Source organism: Molothrus aeneus, chromosome 5, assembly GCF_037042795.1.
Source record: "Molothrus aeneus isolate 106 chromosome 5, BPBGC_Maene_1.0, whole genome shotgun sequence".
Taxonomy (NCBI): Eukaryota; Metazoa; Chordata; class Aves; order Passeriformes; family Icteridae; genus Molothrus; species Molothrus aeneus.
In genome coordinates this window covers 25,384,872-25,407,444 of record NC_089650.1, presented here as the reverse complement: position 1 = coordinate 25,407,444, position 22,573 = coordinate 25,384,872, and the positions used below count along the sequence as shown (strand labels likewise).

The following is a 22,573-nucleotide window of genomic DNA, read 5'->3' as shown; positions in this document are numbered from 1 at the left end:
GGATTTGCAAAATAATGGGTTTTTTTGTCAAGCATCAGACTTGTAATGCTGTATTCTAAAAAATAATGTCTCAAACACACATTAGGAAAAAGAAGCCTCCTTCCTATCTCCCCCATAACCCTCACCATCATCTAAGAAATTTAGGATTACCTAAACCGAAGGCCTTCAAAGCCTTAAACAGGAGTTAAACCCTCTTAGTTTCTGCTAAAGTCCACAGGCCATTACCCTGCATCCCCTAAATGCAACTCAGGTGCTTTAATTAAGCTAGGACCTTCCAATTCACTAGACAGATGGGCTTTGATCCCATGATACTATAGTTAACAGCTGTATGCCCTAACCAACAGGCCTCTGCCTAAGGCTCCGGTACATAACTATCAGAAATGTGTCTGAAAACCAGCATTCACATACCTTCAACAGTACTGTCAGTAATGCTCTGTTAGTAGGATTTTTCTCACTGAATATTGGGGGAACTAAAGATGTAGTACTCTTATTTTTTATGTATGCATACAATAAAGGCAGTTCTAAATACACAGCTCTGTCAAAGTCACAGGTCACTTGTCATTCTAATGAGCTGGTTCTGGGACTGTGCTTTGTCTTCTTGAAGTGTGGGCTGTTAGCAGAAGAAGTGTTTGGGCTTCACTCCTCTTTTGCAGTTTATTCATATCCTCTTCTTTATGCAGGCACCTGCCTTTGTGGGTGATGCTGCACAGTGGCTCAGGAGACTGATGAGACAAACTAATTCGGCTAAGGAAAAAAAGCATCCTGTTTTTTTTCCTATCAGATTGTTTCCTTGCTCCATCTCAGCACTCGGCTGCATAAATTAGAACATCAGTGTTCTAAAGTGGTACTGCAGCTTTCAGCTGCACCCATGGGTAATGGCAGGTTCAATTGACCATGTGAATGCAGCCTGGGGAGATGGCTCTGCTGAGGATTGCAGTGTGCTGTACAGGCACGGGCTGGTGATGGATGGACTGTTTCAGATATTTTGCTTCTCAGCGGTTTGCTCAGTTGAAGGGGAGGACAGACTGTGCTCCTTTTCATCACATGACTGGGGGCAGATGATACCACAGAGAAAATAAAGTGCGAGCTTAAAACTATGTGAAGAACAGTCTGGTTGTTGCAGAGGCCAAGTCAATTCATCGAGCATTTCTGGATATCAGAAGAAATAGAGTAAAGTATTATATGGACCATAGAGTGTGTAAATCTGTATTGCTGTTACTATTTTTAATAGAAAATTTTAAGATGAACGTACACAATGATTCAGAGTAAATTTTGAGGTCTGTTTTTTAATCCTCCTCTGTATTTGTTGCTCTGGAGTCATGTACAGAGGGTTAATACTGCAGTACTCCTTTTACAACTTCAAGTCATGAATCAACTTTCTTGAGACACTGGAATAGAAAGAATTGCTCAGTATAGTTTTCTTTTAATCTTCATAATGTGACTGCCTTTTGTTTCTTGATTGCCTTTCTCTTCAGTAAAGATGTTTTACTGTGTGTCATTAGGAGTAAGAATTGACATGATCTGTGGTAGATGAGTTGATTATTTGGAGCTAATGTTTTAAAGAGGTTTCAAAAATGTATCAGAAATATTTCACTAGTTTATCAGTCGGATGCATTAGTTTAATTAATTGAGTTTTGAATGTAAATGAAGGAGTAAATCTGTGAGTTAGTGACTAGTATAAAGCAAAGCAGCCTTGCTGTATCATCAGCCTAGTCTGATGAGTGACTTCTCACCCAAAACTCCAGGTGCAGAGCCGGCTGGCTTCTTATCTTGTCCTTCAGGGAAAGTAACATTTACCACTTTTACTTGCAGTTTTTCCAGTATTTTTCATCTCTGTCAGAAAGAACCTGCTCAGCTTTTCACCTGCGTTTGCAGGTCCACTTTTGAATGGGTAAACAGTGCAGAGCTCTCAGTGAATTTCAGTGCTTTGTCTAGTATGTAATGTTTTTTTCTAATGCTTTTCCACGATGGCAGTAATGTGCAGCCACCTGCTGTAAAATGCAAAGGAAAGGGAATTCCCATGTCAGAGATACAGTGATACAGAAATATACACAGGCTGTAAAACTTCCCAACTCTTGAGGAACACGAGTCCATGCAAAATAGGTACATATCATGGAATCCCAGAATAGGCTGAGTTGGAAGGGACCCATCTGGGTCATCGAGCCTAACTCCAGGCCCCATGCAGGACACCCCAATAACCACATCACAGTCCTAAGAGCATTTTCCAAATGCTTCCTGAACTCAGACAGGTCTGATGGCATGGCCCCCTTCCTGAGGAGCCTGTTCCAGAACTTGGCCACCCCCAAGGTGAAAAACTCTCTCCTGATACCCAACCCAAACTTCCCCTGACCCAGCCCCATGCCACCCCCCCATGCCAAGTCCTGCCACTGGCCAAATTATTGTGCATCAAAAAATATCTGGGAACAGTAATAGATTAATGGCTTGAAAGTAATTCTCAGAGCCTACTTGTAAAGCAGATGATACAGTAGTGCTGGAGAAGCCAAGGTCTGTGCTGCTGTGGCAGTGAAAGCAGAATAGGAAATCTAAATGACTCTCTGGCTGCCTTGAAGTCATTGTCTAATAGCAGCCGTGTCAGCAGCGCCTGGCTCTTTGTCAGCCGGCGCTCAGGAGGAGGTGGTTACCAGCCAGGAGAATATGACCAAGGCTTTTAAACACCATTGCTTGGAAAGTCTTATTAATGGCTGAATATGAGATCAATGTGCAATAATTCTTTCAAGCAGCATCTTTTTAAAAGCCTTTAGCAATCTGTCATCTTCGTCTCCCTCCTCCCAATTAGAAAGCCACATTAGTCAGGAGAAATCGCATGATCCTGGCAAGTTTCAAACTGCATCCGCTGATGCTGGGAGGAAAATGCCTCTGTGCAGGGCCACAGGTGCAGTTACAGTGACAGCTTCTTCTCATCCTCATCTCGGATCATCCTGGAGGGACAAGCAGAGCGAAACGGGGAGGTGGGCGACATTCTCTCAGGTGCTTGGGAGCAGTACCAAAGAGAAAAATGGAACACGCTCTTCCAGGAGACAAAGATCGCGCTGTCTGTGAGTGTTAGCTCAACTTTTTCACATCTGTTTGGAGAGAGGGGAAGATTTCAATACTGGTAATTTGTTCTGAGTTTAGCCACCCGTTCAGCATACCTTAGCTTTTGCTGTCATTCTGGTAGAAATGTTTAATCTTTTGGGGTTTTAAACTGATAATTCATAATTGTAGTTGTTTTGGAGGTGGCTTAAGTTCCCACAGTGTTTTTGACATACTGGAAACCTCAGCTTTGAACAACATCTGTATTTTAAGAGGAGACCTTTAAGCCTTTGTCCAATGTCATTAAATACTACTTATAAGATTAATCTGTTTAATTAGATACTAAATGGCAAATTGTGTTATAGTAAAGAACATGGGTGAGGGAAGCCCCTGTCTTTATTGGAGAAATCCTGAGTCATTTACTTCGTGATGCATCAGCAAAAATAATTGGGTGTGGCTTTGATTTTCAGCTGCTATTGTAACAAGGCTATAAAAGCTATCAGTGTCTTAGTCTCTGATATGTGCATGCAAAGTTTTTCTCAAAATGCCTCAAATATTTAAGTGTGGTATCTGTGCTTGCAAGGCTGTAATAGATGTAAGTATTTGAGTATTTATCTACCAAAAGCAACTGTTTTCTGAGGCTATGGAATTTTCTATTAATACAGCATTTCCATCACATAGTAATAGGCAATGTTATGTCTGATTATATTTTAGTGTTTGCCTTGATTTTGTTTTTTTTTTTTTTAATTTTTACTGTTTTATAATTGCAGACACAATTGCAGTCTTCAGTTTAGATGGTGTTTTTTTCCTAACCCAGGTCAGTGCTCTATTAAAAGAAGCATTGGGGAAGTGTTAAAGACCCACAGTAATTTAGTGGACTGTTCTTTAATCCTGCAAAATATATCCTGGGTTTAGAATGAGTCTCAACCACTTTCAGCAATGAAAAAAGGAGAACTGTAATTAAACATATGTTTGTGAGTGAAATAATTTTTAGCACTATGGATGTAAAATAAATATGCTCATGGAGTTGTGAATGAAGAGGAAAGGATTTTCTTTCTTGATTTTGTTAATGGAAGCTTAGATAAAGCTATACTGTACTGTAAATGGTTACAATTGAATGACTTTGCAGTATTACTGTAGTGAGTTAGAAAAGTCATAAAAAGATAAGTGGTTTTTTGTTGGTCTCTGCTGAGTCCATAGAAAACTCTGATTCTTCAAACTTTCAGAAACTATGTTCCTACTCAGTACATCAGCTGTTTCTGACTATCTTGCTTCACTTGTTAACAATTTCTTTATATATAATCTGTATAAAGTACATCAAAGAATGGCTTTTAGTCTTCTGTCTGTTCTGGAACTGTTTCATTTCCAGCACTCATTTTGGACAATTAACATAATTCTAAAAGATGCACTGGCCCTAAATGTAATCCCTGTCTCCTGTGTCTCAGAAAGTGACTTATAAGAAGCAGCAGCAACTTGGAGGAAACTTTAGAAATAAATACAGCATATTGCTTAAAAACCTTGTTTTGGTATCAATTACTTTAGATAAGATACCAAATTGATACCAATTGATAGGAAATATTTAGATAATATAACTGATAATGTAACTGATAGTATGATGGTAACATAATAATAAGCTTAATTATTTTTTTAAATTTCCTCTCTACTTTTTACATTATTCATTACCATGTCATTCTGCCAGAAACAACTAGAAATAAACAAACAAACCTGACTGTCAAATGGGAGTGATACTAATGATTCTAGTTATTATCTAACTTGAGAGTGGTTAAAAGTAAAAATTCAAAAGTACATGGAATAGATTCCTCTAGAATAATATGCTGTATTAATAGGAAGATGAGATTTTGTATTTAAAATTCCCTCTTCGTGCCATCCATTGAAACAAACTTGCTGTCCCTTTACCTTACATTCTAATGTAAAAGCTTTTTCACAGGCCTAATTTTTTTTTATTACCACCTATTACTGCTTGCAAGGATAAACTTTCTGGTCTATCCTAAATTTCTTGAAATAAAAGTGTAACATTTATATCACACGCAGAAATGTAAAAGGTGTTGTGTTTTGGTTTTTTTTTTTTTTCCTTTTTAATGTTGGACTATTGTAAAAAGGAATGTATGAATTCTGGGCAAAAGAAGTTGGGAGGAAACAAGGCAGAGGCCTCCTATTTTCCCCAACCAAGAAGTGTATTTTTTTGATATTATCATGATATTTGCAGGTGAAAGCAGCTGAGCTGACAGTGCTGATGAACAGCATGAGTTGAAACCAAGGAACTTCTCTCACATTTAGAAGTGCATGTTCAAGAATATGTGCAGGTCTGCAATCTTTTTTATGGGAAAGAAGGCTTTTAGGAGTGAGAGGTTTGGGTAAGGATCTAAGCTAAAAACTTAGAGCTATAATTTGTGATACATTAGACACATTATGAGATTTAATTATTGTTTTTAGAGCTTTGTGAGGACAAAATATGCTTTGTAAGCATTAAATGTAGTACTTCTGTCTTTTATGCTGAAACACAGTCTACAAAATAATATGTTTTAATGGTATCACATTGCAATTGTGTAGTAGCATAATTAATAATTTTCTGATTCCTTGATAATATTGGAAATTTTGTATGAATGTCCACACATAAAATCTACCCTTTGACTTTTAAAAATTGCTTTAATGGATTTTCTAGCCATTACTTACATGTCATGGGAGATATTATCTCTAGATTGGTGGAGACATCCTCCATTTTTTCCTCTTTGATTATAGGCAACCATGAGTTATACAGACCACACAGCTTTGCAAGTGACACGCTAGTAGGAAATGAAATACAATAAATAAATAAATAGTGTGGGTTTATGTTAGCATAGACTAATGTATGTATGCCATCTGTAGTATTTCTAATAGGAGTGAAATCTTAAGATTTTTCTAAGTAAAATGTGAAGCTGCCTGTGCTACACAAGAGACCTCATTCTTAATGGATGATTTTTGTGATTAGTTGTTAAGATTCCTAATAATCTAATTTCAGAAGGGCCTCAGTCCAATTCTTATTCATTGCTTTCTTTGTCCACATCTTGCATGTTTCTAATGGATTCAGAAACAAGGAGCAATGGTGGTTTTACTTACATAAGGAATTTTAGTCACAGCATAGCTCTTGGTCATTGAAGTTTATAAAAATACAGGATTCTTCCAATATGCAAGTAAGTTCTGCTAATAATATTTCAGAAAGAATGGAATAGACAAAGCATGTGGAGCCAAAGAAATCTGTTAGAGGAAGATTTTGTAGCCTGAGTACTTTCTGAGAAACTGAAAGAGAAGACCCAACTGAAAGATAAAACCCATTATCTAATTAAAGGAATAACATTTACATTAAATTTTAATTAATTTTGATTTCCTAAGCTAATAGTCAGAAAACTAATTTCCAGTTCTGAACAGGGATAAACATGTGTAAATTTACCCATTACAAGACCATGTAAAAGTCTTCTAAGAGTTAGTCAGAAGGGATTTATGTAAAACTAGTAAGGTGCCCATATTCTACCTTAATTACAAGAACAAATAAAATTATTCTTCCTAGCTAGGGACTGAGATGTGAAATTTCATTAATGTTTGGAGAGATGGTGTATTTTTTACTGTTTCTATAGAGTAGAAAATCTACTAATTACAGTTAGATAGAAGGTTGTGATGTAGCTAGGCAACCAGAAGAATTGGGCATTCTTACATCTATGCCATATTGCACTTACTAGTGATAGCTTTCCAAATTTTAGATAATTCATTTTCAGTGGATAATCTCTGTCTGTCTCTACCTCTCATTCTGCCTTCCTTCATCCGTTTTTGTTAGGAAATGGAACTAATCTAAACAGCAATAGACCAGTTTTCTTGATCAACTTTTAAATTTTTCTCATCACCTTTCTTTCATCTCACAAAGAAAGGTGCACCCTGAGATAATAGTAGAAAAACTCCTTGTTATTTTTGGGTTATTTTGCCAGCTGTCTGTATGCTGGTGAGTGCCAATAAAGAGCAGTCAGTCATGTGTCATATAATGGCAGGTGCAAGTATGGTCAAGATGATGGTCAGGTTTGCCAAGAGCCGAGATATGAAGTTTTTTTTTATGAGTATTTCCTTGAAGTTCCTGAAGCAAGCCTTACAACTATGATTTTTGAAGAAAAAATCTCTGTTTACCCACTACTTTGTCTGTGTCTTCATCTAAATGGGGAAAATTCCATGCTACCCTAAAAGTTCTTGTGTGGAGGTGTTCAGGTTGTTCCAGGTGTGTTGGCAGTGCACAGCCTGGCTCTGTATGAAAACCATTTTAAGACAATGTTATGCATATCTGTGCATATTCTCAGTTTTGTCCTGAAGTTATTAAGTGAATTTCACAGGGTCTTAAATAGAACAAGTATTCCAGTCTATTATGTTTTCTTCTCCATTTTAATTAGGGAATTCTGGTAAAATAGCATGTTCTACTTAGAGAGAAACAGCTGGCCCAGAACAGCACAGTTTAATTAGAGTTGGATGCATTTTGAAAAAGTACTCAACCATGGAAGAGGGGTACTTGGAGAAAACATAGGATTGTGTCATCACACTGGAAATTTCTCAGAAGGAAATGAGTCATTAACCTATCCTAGTGTTTTGCACAATCATTGTTATTATTGTGGGTGAGTGTTATTGTCTGTACCTGTGGTATGAATATTTTAGTTTCATGTAGTGACTGGATGCTGAATGTGTTGTGAGTAACTGAAACAGAGTAAACACAAATATGATTTTGCATGCCTTAAATAGATAAGAGGGATTAAAATAGCACTCTAGTGATAGGGTTAAGAAAAATTCCTGAAGGTAAAAATTTATTCAGCTGGTATGCATGATGGCTATCAAGTTTTATTTCATGGCAAGCAGTCATTTGAGATTTGGCTGTGTTGGTACATAGTCAGAGTTAGGTGGGCCCCTTCACAACTTGCACCAGCAAGTTAATAATAGTCAGTGTAATAATTAGTGAGTGGTAGGTGTTCTGTAGGTGGTTATTTCTGCAGGCCTCCACAACTGTGCATCATTTACTGTAAGGTTTTTACTTTCTATATACAGTATTTTGGTTGATAGTATGTTAAATTAGGATGTTGGTGTTCTTTCTATGCAGTTGGCTAGTGTTTGCATACTCTCGTTAATAAAAATTTTCAGAGCTCAAAATTAATCTCTGTCCAACTGGACTGTATCAGACAAATTGCCGAGAGTTTCTCTTAAAAATGAAGTCTCTTTATGTGTCCTGAGTAGAACTGGAGTTACCCTAGGTATTGTTTTCATCAAATGTGCCCTACATACTGCCATATATGTAGTTGATAACTGAAAAATAAGAGTTAAGTAAATCTAGATACCTGGTGCAGATAACAGGAAGATATTTCACAGATCTATATAGATAAATATCTGATCATTCTAAATATCACTGTTCTCTGGTGATCAGAATTCCATACTTTTTCTGTTTTATTAAGGACTGTAAATCATTCATTTTGCAGCAATTTTAAAAACTTGAGTTGGTTTTTGTTTGTGTGCTGTGGGATTTTTTTTTTTTTAAGCCAGAATACCAGTACCATCTTTGGAGACAGCAGAAGCCTTTTTCTAATTTTTTTTTCCATTTCTCAATCCATTCATTGCTCATGTGTGGTTGATGAATTCACAGTGGTGTTTTGTGGGAAACACGGAATGATTTTTAACACTGTTTTTATTTCTCCTTTTTCTTTTTATAACTGCCTTTTCAGAATTCCCCACTGTACCAATATCTGCAGGATTTGGGACACACAGATTTTGAAGTATGTTCCTCAGTGTCACAGAAGGCAGAACAATGTGCAGCAGCAGAAAGCCAAAGGGAGCAGACTGTGCGTGCTGCCCAGAAGGTGAGCAGTTTCCTGTTGCTGAGTATTTGTCTTCTCACAAGAGAACTGCATTGCTTCACAAATAGGAGAAATCAGAACAGAGAGAAATCACTTCCTGTATTTAAAAATACAAAGGCAAAACCCCCCAGACAATGAACCTCAGCCCTTTATATCTGGAAGTTGTGGTTAATCAGTATAGTTTGGAGTGTTTCTTTGCACTTACGTAAGCTAGGGAAGCAAGAAGCTTTGATAAATAATTTTTTGAGTGTTGAAAATCATCTTATGTAGTGGATCTTATTATGTTAGCTTAGCATGATGTTCTGGGAATAGAACCTGTAATTTTCTAGAACAGAATATTTATAGTTTCCAGCACTTCCCAGGCATTCGGTTGCTAAGTATAGCTTTGTCTGTGACACAACATATTAAGAAAGAGGATTTCTGGGAAGTAGAAATGCAGTAACCAATTTGAATGAGATAGTTGATGTGGATAGCTATTGCATTTCTAATAATGATTACTTCTATCACTGGTCACAAAGCAAGGCTGAATTTAAATCAGGATTTAGCTCACCATTGTCTTTATTTCGAGCTACCTTAAAAAGTATTCATGGAAATATTAGGTCTACCACTTTTGCTTTTCAAAGTTGTCAGCTGGCACTCACCATAACCCTCAAGAAATCACCTGAAAATATGTTTTCTCTTTAAAGTTAGTGGCTGGTTTGTGGTATGTTTACACTGAAGGTACCTATTCTGACTTAGTGTAGGAAGACTTTGATTAAGTGTTCATTTGTTTGTTTATTTATTTATTTATTTATTTAATGTTTACATTTGTTCACTGTTAGTTTAAAAAATAGGATGACATTTCATTGGTTGATAATCTGTTGGTTACTATGAAGTAATGCATGGACTGTCAGCTTGATTATTCTGCATAGTTACTTTTGTGGCAGTCAAAAAATCAGTATGATATTGTGTTTGTGTATATAATCTCCACTGAATTTTATACAAAAGTGCTGTGGGGTTAAGAACCTCAAAAGTATTAAGATATACTGCTTTTAGAAACCTCAGGTATTCTGGTTTTTTCCCCTCCCTACCCCTCAAGCATTTTACACTTAATTTTATTGTGTTGGCAGCAATTCCTCCAGTATTGTGTCAGATGTAGAAGTAATTTTTCATGGTTTGCCTTGCAACTCAAAGGGAGTGGGTGTGTGAAAATGGGCTGTCCATTTCTTACAAACACTGAGTGATGTTCACATTGTCTCATCTGTCTAGACAAGGATACATAGTAGAAATGAGGAAGAAACCTGTGTGTAATTTTTAGTGATCAATTGTCGGAGGTTCTTCCTGCTGCAATTCCAGTACCAGTTGGGAAGAGTTAACACTTCTCTTTTGTAACCTGATGTCAGAAAGTCTGTTTTTGTCATTTGATTTCTGTGTCCCATTTTGGTAGGGTGTCTCAACAGGAAAGAAATGAGGGAGAGGCAGCTGGCCACACATTTAGAAAAGTAGACTGCATTTAGGAAGATCTGAGGCTTTGTTGCAATGTTTTTATGACATACAGACAAATAATTTGCATTCCTATCCAGTAATTTCCTCAGTTTTACATAAGACTGTTACCATTTCCCTTCTCTTGGCCTTCACCGGCCTAGTCTACTGAAATGATAAAATGTCTGGAAAATAAATGGTTTCTGACTTCTGAAAATGTACCTACCCACAGTCCTAATATAAAATGATCTTCCTTGAGGCTTGATGTAACTATGATTACAGGGAGCAGATGCTGTTCCACACTGAGTGATTCCCAGTATGTATATATCACTTTCCTTCTATTCTGAAAAGCAAGTTTCCAAATGCCTTAAACACTTTATTAAAATAAGAATGTAAAAGCTGAAGTCTTGCCTTGTCTTTGAGTTGTTTCCTCCTCTTTTGTTCAGTCAAGTGGAAACCCTGGGCAGCTGAAAGCAGGTGACATGCAGCAAGAAGCTGGCACAGCAAAGGTCTGCTTTGGGATCTTCAGAGACTGACAAAACAAATCTGAGGAGAAGAAGAGGTTCCTAGTGACTGATAAAAATATTTCTGTTGTGTCTTGCTGTCCTGCCGAGCAAAGTGTGTGGTTCAGGCCTAAGGAAACGCAGAGGGACGAATTGAATTTGAAGCAAATCTTAAATACTTCTCAGAACATGTAGTTTTGGTGGTGTTTTCTTGGCCTTTTTTTTTTTTAATTGGAATATGGTCTTAATGAACTGTGAATTAAAAAGCTGTAAAGGTGTTTTAAGATTGTGTTCTAGAGGCTGATGAAATGCCAAGATCCCATCTGAGGGATTATGGACGTGTGATTTAGCATAGTAATTGTAGGTGCAGTGTTCCTAGCTGTGCCAGTCTCTGGAGAAAGTTATAGCTATAGTCCTGGTCTCATGATCACCTGATACTCAAAAGCACTGCTAGTAAGAGGTCCTAGACTTGTTTGCTGGAATTAAATCTCATTTGGGTAATTCTGCTTAAACTTTACAGAATTTATCACTTCCCATTTACATCTTTCGTTTCTCAGCCATTTTCCTAGACTGCTGTGCATATCTGAATGTTTAAATTGATTATACTGTCATACCTTGTCCCACCTTAGATATGATGATATTTTGCCATTAGAACAGAGCTGGTGCTGGAGGCAGCTTCTGAGAATTGTGTTGGGGCTAGCTGTGAGTAGCTGTGCAGGTGACCTGATGTGGGATGGCAAAGGGACCGGTCCTTTGCCTTTTTCCCACCCACTTAATGCAAGGTATTCAGTGTGTAGCATTAGCTTCTTCTGAAGAATTTGTCTACAAAAGAGAAATAGTCCTTAGAATTATTTTTTAGATTCAAATTAATTTACCTAAAATGTGCATGTACTATGCTAATATTTTTTAAATGTTAGGAGTTATGCATCTTTGTTATTTAGTTTACAGAGAGTTTGACTGAGTGTTGTTCTAAAGCTGTAAGAATACTCTGGAAGCCCTGGCAACATGACCTGACTTGTGTGTTGGTGAAAGTAGTTTTACTTGTCAGTAACACTCCCAATGGGAATGCAAACTGTGAGACACTATTCCAAGGATGTGAATAATTCAATGTGTTGCTGTACTGTATTGGGTCACAGCCCAAGACAGTGGGTTGTCTTGCTTTGTATTTTCAAGCACTGACTTGCCTATTGAGTGTTTATGCAAGCTCAGATCTTTATTTTTAAACTAAACCATGGAGAATAAACTAAAAGATTGCTTATGTAGCGTGCTAGGGTTTTTTCAGTAACTCCACAGTCTAGTTTAGTAAGGTGGTAGCAGTCAGTGTAAAACTATCCTTGGTGTAACTTTAAATGTTCATGATAAAAATCCAAAGACTTACAAAGGCTAAGCAGTTGAAAATTATAAGATCCAAGAGGCATATTCTTAAATCAAATGGATTACTCTTTCCATACCCTGCTTTCAATGTAGGGAAAAGTACTTTTCAGTGAAATACCTGTCTGAAATTCAAATGCAGAGCAAGACCTTTGTTCATTTAATTTCAATTTTCAACAAATTGTAATTAGAAAATATTACTTCCTTTTGCACTGCTCTGCAAGAAACTTGAAGGATGATCTTGTGCTGCAGTTAGTGACATTCTTTTAACTTATGTAATTGCCCTTGAGCAACATCAAAATACAATCACTTGGATTTATTCCATAGTCTTAAGTGTGAATTGCTGGGATAGCTCCTCCTGCTAAGCCACAATGATGTCAGTGTTTCGGGAAGAGCTATCATTATGAGATCCCTGTTATTGGTTTGCCTCTTCACTGACCTAAAAACACTTCCTTGTGGCATAGATCTCAAACTCGAACTGTACACAGAAAGATGAGACATTTGTTAAGAAAAGCTTGAGTTAGCTTACTTAAATGGGCACCAAAATAAGTTATTTCAAAAACTGTTGAAGCACAAGGGCTTTAGGATGACAATTCCTGATGTTAAGGCTGTTCTGCCCTGCCTTGCTGCACCAGAGTGGTCACACTGCCTTTCAGAAGGCTGCCAGGCTGATCACAGGTTAACTACAAAACTCTGAGCTCCTGTTGCTTGCATTTGTACTTCTATTTCCCACTTGTAGTTAGGGGGAAAACCAAGAAAAATACAAACAAGAGGGGAACAAAAAATGGAAAAAAACCCAAACAAGAGGGAGAAACAGAAGCTGTTAGCTTTTATACAGTGAGCTATTAGAATCTGTATGGGGTTTTTTTTATTATTATTTTGAAACAGTATGCCACAGAATGTAGGCACTTCACAATTAATTTTTTTTGACATACATTTTACCTGATTGTATTACATGTCAGCAGTCTGAAGATTGAGACAGGGCCTCAGAATTCATGAAATATATATAACTAAATATTTTGAAAACTACTTCCTGTCAGTTCAGTCTGGGGAAAGTAGATAGAATGGTGTGTCAAAAGCTGTGCTTTTTTGTTCATTGAATGGCTGCAGACTTAAGCAAAACCATGCATCCATTCAGTTATAATCTGTCATGCTTCTTGTTTTAGGAAGATGCATGTGTAGAATGTGTGATGACTGAGAGGGAGTACTTCCATTAGTGGCATCTTAAGTTACATTTACAGCTCAGACAAAAGTGTGGATTTAGGTTGTGTGGGAAGCAACATAGAGACAAAGTACCTGGTGGTTCACACTGGTGTGGACAGGGAGTTTTTGGGGCATTTCCTCCTCTTACCATCACTCCTCCTGTCTCTGTTTACAACTTCTCTGGAGTTCTGCTCAAGCTGCAGTGGGCTGCTGAGGAGAGGTTGTCCCTGTTCTGGTCTTTAACTTCTCTTCAGCCTGCCAGTCATTTAGCCTTTGGGTTTTTATCCCCCAGGAGAGAGAAAGTCTTTCCTATCAATGGAGTAGCTGCCAACTTGGGATCAATATAATCTTAGCTGTAGTTATTTTTAACAGAACAGCATAACAATCCATTATGCTCCAAATAGGTGGGGTTACTCAAGGTTTCATTTTATTCTCCTGTTCACAAGCAAACTGACAGGAAGCAGATGTTCTCTTAGTGTACTCTGAAGTTAGGCCAGACACAGTAAGTGAAACTTCCTTACAGGTACTTGGGTCTGAATTAACAAGAAAATCAAATGCAGAAGTAAAGGATTTGTCTGCTGTTATTTATTTAACTTTGGCTTTGGTTTTTGGTTTGTTTTTTTTAATTGGAATAATTTCTGTTCCTTTCAGCAAGGCATCCTGTCAAAACTAGTTGAGTTTTTTAGAAGCTGGTTTCCTTTTCCACAGTATAAGAAAAATGATGACATACTTCACCGACTGGTAAGTGATCACTTTTTTTATTTCTCCATTTCCTTTCCTAATCCACAGGTCTTCCTCTCCTCTGTATGTCATCCTCTGAACATCATCTTTGGTCTGTATTGTTGTTTTTGGCTCTAAGAGTATGACTTATTCTTTAGATGATACTAATTCTGGTTTTCAGTTACCGTGCCAAATTGGGCACAAAAGGACAGGAACAGTATCAGTAGCTGGGTTAAAGATGTTCAAAATGTGGAAGATAATAAAATATTTGAGAAATTTAAGAAATTATTGAAAGCTGAAATGAGTTTAATTGCAGTGTAGGTACCCCTTTGGTGGAAGGCAGTGGGGAGACACTGAGAAAGTCCTCATGTTGTAGCCTAGTGCCTCACAGAGACCACCTGAGATAGAAGGTTCTAGAGCTTCAACTGTGTATTGCTTCACCCTCTGTTTCAGCTTGTTAGCTCAGGCACAGCACCACCACAGTGCAGCTCTACTGCCCTGGGAACAATCCTCTTTGTTTCTACACTGCTCTCTACAGGGCTTCTGCCTTTGGGAAAGGCAAAGCAAACTTTGTTTGCTTTTTCTCTGCAGCACCACTTTTCAGTCTGGGCTTGTCTCAGATCTGCTTTAACTTGTACCCAGCTCCCTCATGCTCCTAGTATGGCTTGCAAATGTCACTTCAGACTGTTCCAGAATCTAGAATTTTGATTTATTTTTTTCTACCATGCTGTAGGGATGATGGCTTCAAATGGAGCTTCAAAAGAAAATGCTGAGCTACATGAGATGTTAGAATTTTCCATTTCTCACAGAGTTCTGCTGTATCTCAGTTCACCTTTATCTCAGGAGGACATAATTTCCTCTGAAAAATTAGTGATCTTTGATTGACTTTTTTTCTTGAATCAAGGATTTTAACAGCAATTTTTAGCCTTACTTTCTTAAGATGGAGGCATAACTGAAGAACATGGAAAACATGTTTGTCCTGCTGCATACTCCAGTAGAGTACTGAAATGACACAGGATGCGTCGGAGGAGGGCAGAGTTTCCTCTTGCACACAGTCCTGAGACAAATGTTTTCCATTAAAAGTAGAATGAAAGTTATCTGAGGTGACATCTGTGCATGGAATTAAACTTCTCAACTAGCTATCTTATGGTTTCATAAAGAATCTCATTCTGTCAGTGACAGAATGAAACAGATTTTGTACTGTGAAATGTCACATTTATGTTAAAAGTTTCTATTAGAGACTTTTCAGAAATACTCTCTTTTCTCTCCTGTACTTAGCTAGATTCAGGGATGCACATGTTCAGTGTTTGTTGGGTTTTGTTATGACATTCTTAACTTGAAGTAATTATGGTTTGGTGCAGTATGCAAATAAAAATTTCAGGGGGCTACTCTGATGGCTGTATTTGTCTTCATGAGCTCCATATTTGTCTTCAAGAGCTATAGTTGGGGCAAAAGTAGCAAATGCTAATGGCTTAAAATTCTCAACCATGTAACTCCCTAAAGCTTGCCTGAGGTTTAGCAGGTGGGAGGTCTTCAGAGCCCCATGCTGTTTCATGTTTGGATGGAGGTCCCTTGGGAAAGGTACAGAATCCTGCAGGAGGGTACTCCACTGCCTTGGTTTGAGGCTTTGATCCAGTGCTGACACTGCTGTTATTAAGTGTCCACAAGTGACATTTGTTGACTAATTAGCAGTATCTCTCTTTCTCTCTATAAGTTTTGTTTGTTTGTTTGTTAATGATATAAATGATGTCATGACATTTAAAAAAAAAAAAGTAATTTTCTGTTTTTTAATTGGCATACTCTGTCATGTGTTTCCAGTTATTGTTACAATCTGGGTCAGATCACAAAGTCAGTGTGATGCATCCTGCAAGCCCGAACTGTTAGGTAGTGTGTGAGCTTTAAAGGTTAAGCAAGTTTAATAAAAAAGTAGCTACTTGTGCTATATCTGAAACATTTCACTGCTCTGGGAACAGATTGTTGTCAGTAAAGTGTAGGGTGTGTGAGTGTTTTTCTTGTTCTGCTAACTTAATTTTAAGAATTTGCATATTCTTTACTAATGCCTGGTTTTTCTCCTGCCCATTTGTATGTGGTAAGGATGTTGGATTTCGATTTGACACGCTCCGTACCATCCTGCAACAGGAAGTTCTGCTGCAGGAGGATGTGGAACTGATTGAATTCCTTGACCCCAGTATCCTGTCTGCAGGGCAGTGTAAGCAACAGGAAAACAGACAGCTTCCAACGCTACGCTCCCTAGCAACTCCTAATATTTGGTATTGTATTGAGGATATCTACCATTATAGTCACTGAGAAACAAGCAAAAAGTATATTGTGCATTCTTGATATAAAATGCAACATTAAAGTAACTATATTTATTCTCATCTCCTTGGGTCTTTATTCTACTAGTCCCCAGATTTTTGTATAAGCATGTTTTTTCCATTGGGCATTTTATTGAAAGAGTGAATTTTAATCTGAGGTAACTGCATGAACATGAATGAATACTCCCTGACTAATATATTCTATAAGAAGGAACTAGCATAGTTGATTAAGTAATTAATTTCTGGAGCTATTTAGAGGTGATTTTGAAAATGAGACATGAGTGTGAATACTGAATTAAAAAGTGTTTATTTTGGTGTGGTCTTTATAAAATATGTTGTGTGTGAGGCAGCAGTATCCGAATAGCTACCCCCCTGTATTTTAAAAATAACAATGCCAGTGGTTGTTCTGACAGTGTCTTGCTTGGAAATGTGGTAATCAGTAGGAAAAATATCACATAATATGGGTCAGTGTTATTTTCTCATATATACCCTAAAAAAGTAGACAAAATTATTATAGAGTCACACCTCAGCTGTTTAAGTTGTGTCAATATTGATGCTCTCTGTCAAACAAGAGAACTTTTGAACCAGATTTTTCTGGTCCTGGCATTATTCAGTTTCTTTAACTTTCAGCTGATAAAGTACACTTACAAAATTTGTGAATGTTGTTCACCTTCCATATGACATCAAGTTTGTGTTTTCATTGACCAGAGGTCAACAGTAGATTGGAGAAATACTTTGAAAATGATAGAAAATTCGATAAAGACAAAAGTTTAATGCTACACTTGGGAAGGAAAAGTCAAGTTAAGAAACACCAAGTGATGAATAATTGGGTATGCAGTACTACTCCAGGAAAGGATCTGCATATCTCTGGGATGGAACAGTGTTATGATGTGTACAAGGTGGTGATCAGTCATCATTTGTTCTGTTCAGAAAAGGGAAGGATATGAGGAAGAATAATGCAATTAATCTGCCAGTGATTCAAACTGGGACTTGGGGGACATCTTCTGAACTCTAAGGATACTTAGGAGTTGGAATAGCCATGACATTGGTTGTGGAGTCTCCATTTTCATCTTTGGCCTGTCCATGATGATCTAGGTTAACCAACCAGAAGCTGAAAATGAATGAAGTGAGCTGTTAAATCCCTTCTAGTCTTTCATTGTTGTGATTTTATTTATTTTATTTATGGTACTTTTTTTTTTACTGTACCAAGGAGGTTAGAGACTGTGTGTCTGTCCCTTTCAGAGGTAGTTACATACTTGGAATATTTTAACTCTGAATTTTTACTAAAACCTTTCAGTAGCCAGAAGCCTTAAAGAGTTAACACTTGTAAACCTGGTTGAAATTTGACCACAAAACTGTCCAGGATATAGAAACGCAGAGACTGTGCCTTATTTTAGAAATGGAAAAATATGCCAAGTTTATACTTCCAAACCTAAATGCAGGATACACAGCTTTAAGGGATGAAGGAAAAAAATGTTTTTCATTGAAAACATTCTGGAAAAATATAGTAGTAATGCACCTTGAAGCTGGTATCCCATCCATCTCTCTGAAGAGTGTGATTATTTTACAAAACCATGTAGTAATATATATGAAACACAGTGTATTTTCTAGCAGTTACTTATTTATGTTGAATTTTTATAGAGGAAAGTAACAACTTTATAAGCTTTCTAAATGTCTTTGAGACATAACTGAGATACTAGGAAATCTATTCTTTACAGATTTTCAAATGGTGCCAAATTTTTTAAAAAGATTATTCAAGCCATCTTTATAAAATTGTGTTAGAAACTATTGGTGCATTGGTGTCCAAGTTAAATGAGTCAGACTCTAGAAAAAATACAGCTGGCACTAATTGAGGTATTTGCTACCAAAAGAAACATGCCCTTCCCTACTGTACTCTTGAACCTGGAAGTACAGATATTACAGTTCCTACACGCCCTGGTTTATAATGCTGAGTAGTCAGGTTTTCTCTTTTTTTAATTTTCTTTTCTATTTTTTTAAAGTCATGTAAGTATGTAAGAGAAACTGACCTTTCAAAGTGGTACATTACTCTCCTACTCATGCTGTAAAAAAGCTGAAGAAAGGTTTCCTTAGAGTTTACCAGCCAAGTAATATCATGTACGTATTCATCGAAACCTGTCACAAAGAGTAGTTTTCAGTGTTTACAGCTCCCTTCAGGACCTACATAAAAGCCCCACAGTAAGATCTTGTAATCTCAAATGTAACTGAGAATTTGGTAATTTTCCCATCTGTTTGCCCTGAGTAATGTGTGGTGGTGGTACTGTCTCTGTTTGCAGGGATGTCTCGCTGTTCCTTGCCTTTGTAAGTGCGCTGCTCATGTTTCCTTCGTGGTGGGAGGAATCCTCGTGGCTGCTGTGCACGCCCCTGCTGCTCTATGCAGCCGCTAGAGTGTGGGGCACGTGGAGGACAGCCAAGCTGCAAATGTCCCTGCGAAAACACTGTATCCAGCTGGAAGAAACAGTGGCCAATAGCCGGGCCTTCACTAACCTCGTGAGGAAATCTCTACGACTCATTCAGGAGACTGAAGTGATTTCCAGAGGATTTACCCTGTGAGTCTGTATTTCACTTTACTTAACACACAGATCCATACAAACCAGCTGTTGTCTAAAATTGTCTTGTTACACTGTCTCCCATAACAACTGGAATTACTGGAAAACATAATACTTAATGGTTTTAACTTACATGAAGTAGTATAATTACCATTCATAGTAAAAGTATGAGTTCTAATATCTCAGTGTTAAAATCCCACATCCTGAAGATGAATTAAGTCTCACAAAACTCAGGTGCCTTTGAATGTCCTGCACTGATAGCAATGAAATATATGAAGAAATAGACTTTGAACTAAGTTAACTATTTTGGAGAGTCATTTAGAGAGTTTCTTATCTTACATTACCAAATTTATGTAAATAAACTGGTCTGCAAGTAATCATTCATATTTTACAAAACAGGATTACATGAAAACCATTCTATTTTTATTTAACAAATATGTTTGAACTAGTGAGAACACAGTAATCAGCAAAAACCATGAAACATTATTTCCCACCTCAAGTAAAGTTAACATTAGTCTTTTTTTCTTGCATACAGGTGTTGAAACATTTAGATTCTTAAGTTATTTACTGTTGAATTTGCCTGTCTTCCACTTAAGGGATGCAAAAGTGCTCTGAGTATTTAGCTCTTGTAGTTATTTGATAAGTTTTGCTGATTTGCTGTGTGAAAGGACATCAGAAAATGTTCAGTGTATGCAGTGATTCCAAAGCCAACAGGCCTGTTGCTGTGCACTCTCATTGCCGTGGATGCTTTTGCATTGTAACCACCTATGATGAATCCATGTGTGCCAATTCTGCTTAAGGCTAATGGAGGTGGCAAACACCAACACCTAAAATAGTCAAAATTCTTTCTAAAAAAAATCAGAAGTTCCCTTCTCGGCAACAAGATGTTTATCTGTGCCAGACCAACTATTCTACACTCACACATGTTCTTGCATGCAAGTGTGCAACTTCAGTCTTAAAATTCTGGATTAATTTTTTAGCTTGAGATACCTTCAGTGTATTTCACTGAAGAAATGTTTCATTCTGCCTTTGGAATGCATAAGCATGTCTTCAGTCTGCCTAGCTATGTGGTTTTTGTTTTGCTCTGGATTTTTGCTGAAGAAGCATATACTTGAGCAATAGGCAGTCTTATCTTTGCAAACGGGTTCTTAAAAGAAATTATTGTTCGGGCTTGTCCAAATTACAGATGAGAAAAACATTTGGATTTTTGCCTAAGTTTAAGCAAATGAACTTGTGGTCAATGTCTAAATTGCTGCTGCCTTGTTCTTTTACTACATATCTTAGATAACAGATTAACAAAAAACAGACTGGTCTTTAAGTTGATGCTTGATCTAATAGCTTCTTTACTTGAAACTTTGGCAAGCTTTTCAAAAGACTTGGGTATATGGATGGAGTGGGAGAAGTTTGACTGTGCCAGCATCTTCACTGGAACAACTGTACAGTATAAAGAAGTCAATGCTGTACAAGTTTTGGGTTGGTTTAGCCTAGAGGAACTTCTCACTCCAGAGTGTCCTTTTCTGCATCCACATATGCAAGAGATGCTGCTGCACAGGGCAGTGTGAAATTCTTTTCCTAGAGTTTTCTACAGTAAACCAGCAGAACAAAGTTTAGTATTTTCTCCTGTAGTAAGGTTATCAAATCTTAGTGCTTTTTCAGAAGCAGTCTCATGGCAATAGAAATGGTTGCATTTGAAAAGTTACTGAGTATCCTCTTGTATTATTTTACATCCTTGAAGGAATGAGATTTCAATGAGGTGCAGTATCCTGGTCAGTGTTACATGTGCAGCTGTTTTAAGGTACTCCTGATTCAGCATAGGCCTGTGCATTGACCATATTGTGAGTGGAAAGATACTGCAGCTGTTTTTTAAATAGTGCCATGCTCAGACTTTGACTGGTTGTACTTAGCTAAACTCTGACAGGGCAAGTCCAGGTCTGCAGCTTTGGCCTGAAGTTCCTCATGCTCCACTGCTGGTTTTCCTCCCCATGACACCATCCATTGCTATTCTCATAGCCTAATTTATACATCCATTGAGATATCTATGGCTTTGCTTTATTCCACCCTATTTGCCCCTTATTAATTGATTCTGGACTGTGTCTGTAAATGGTAGATTATTACTGATGAGATTTTGGTCAGTTCTCTATAGGTTAAGTGGTTTATTACTGTGTGGTAGTGCCTGCTCTACTCAAATAGATAGTCAAACATCCTTTTGCTTTCATTCACCTCCCAGTAAAACTGACTGCAGCCACAGGAACCAGAACAGGAATTCGATCAGGAACTAAGAACTTGAGGGGGGAGCTTGGATTAGATGGCCTCCAGTGGTCCCTTCCAATCTTAACTATTCTGTGATTCTGTAATCCTGTCAGGCTTCTCTTACATTAGCTGCTCTCAAAGACAACTTGATTTTCTGATTCCAGCCTGGCCTTTGGAAGTGTTTAAGGCTCTGTTGGAATCTCAGGTGTGTCTGCTTGGTACCAGCTCTGTGAGGCTGACACCTCACCTGGCTGGCTTGGATTACAGAAATTGTATAGCAAAGGTAGGGCAGTATTTCTGTCTAATTGCTTCATTTGCAATTAGCCAAATGAAGCCTGATCACAGGTTGCAGCCTGGAATTTCTGGAGGGTAATGAAAGTATGCCCATTATCTTGCACATCATAAAGCAAGAACTGAAGGAATACATAATGGAAGGCTGCAGCAGTAAGCAGCAAGTATTTATTCCCTTGCTTGTCACCAAAATAATTAGCTTCTTTTCTGAAATGCTCCCTTTTTACTGTATTTTAAACTTGAATTAAGCTCTGTGAACTTAATACATATGGATGTATATGAGCATCTTTAAAGAACTGCTTTCATGGTGGAGTGCAGTAATAGATTTTTATTTATGTGTTTATATAAACTTGTTAAAAGTTGAAAGCCAATTTAAGATTTGGCTAGTAAAATTAATTTAGAAACATGTTGTTCTATACAGTAAAGTGGGTTTGGAGCTGTAGAAAAGGGGCAATTCACCCTTAAACTTTCTTTGCTTCTTGCTACTTGTCGCTGATATGCAAAGCTGGTAACATTTGGATAACTTTAAGTCCAATTAAAATAGATAGAGGATAAGAGAGAGACTTTTTACAAGGGTGTGTGCTGATAGGACAAGGGGGAATGGCTTTACACTGAAATAGGGCAGGTTTAGACCAGATATTAGGACAAAAATTCTTGACTGTGAGGATGGTGGGACAGATTGTTCAGAGAAGTGGTTACTTACCCATCCCTGGAAGTGTTCAGGGCCAGGCTGTATGGGGCTTTGAGAAGCCTGGTGGGAGGTGTCCCTGCCCATGGCAGGGGGTTTGGAATTAGAGGATCTTCATATTCCCTTCCATCCCAAACCATTCTGTGATCTGTGAAGATAAATGAAACATTAGGAATTTAGGGATATGATATGCTTGACAGAAAGACATATAATAGATTCTACTAATTAAATTAGTCAAATAAGGAAGAATTTTTTATAAAAAGCACTGAAACAATCCATTCCAGAAGGAAAGCAGATTGTT

The 22,573-nt window shown here is 37.5% G+C and overlaps 1 protein-coding gene across 5 annotated transcripts in view; it reads left to right on the top strand.

The window, feature by feature from the left end:
• VEZT (vezatin, adherens junctions transmembrane protein) overlaps nt 1-22,573 on the top strand; it is a 49,750-nt gene that overhangs the window by 5,969 nt on the left and 21,208 nt on the right. For all 5 annotated transcript variants that reach the window (XM_066550358.1, XM_066550359.1, XM_066550357.1 and 2 more), the window contains exons 2-5: nt 8,772-8,906; nt 14,093-14,182; nt 16,256-16,431; nt 18,771-19,043. In XM_066550358.1, the coding sequence (XP_066406455.1) occupies nt 8,772-8,906; nt 14,093-14,182; nt 16,256-16,431; nt 18,771-19,043 (674 nt within the window). The remainder of the gene's footprint in view (nt 1-8,771; nt 8,907-14,092; nt 14,183-16,255; nt 16,432-18,770; nt 19,044-22,573) is intronic.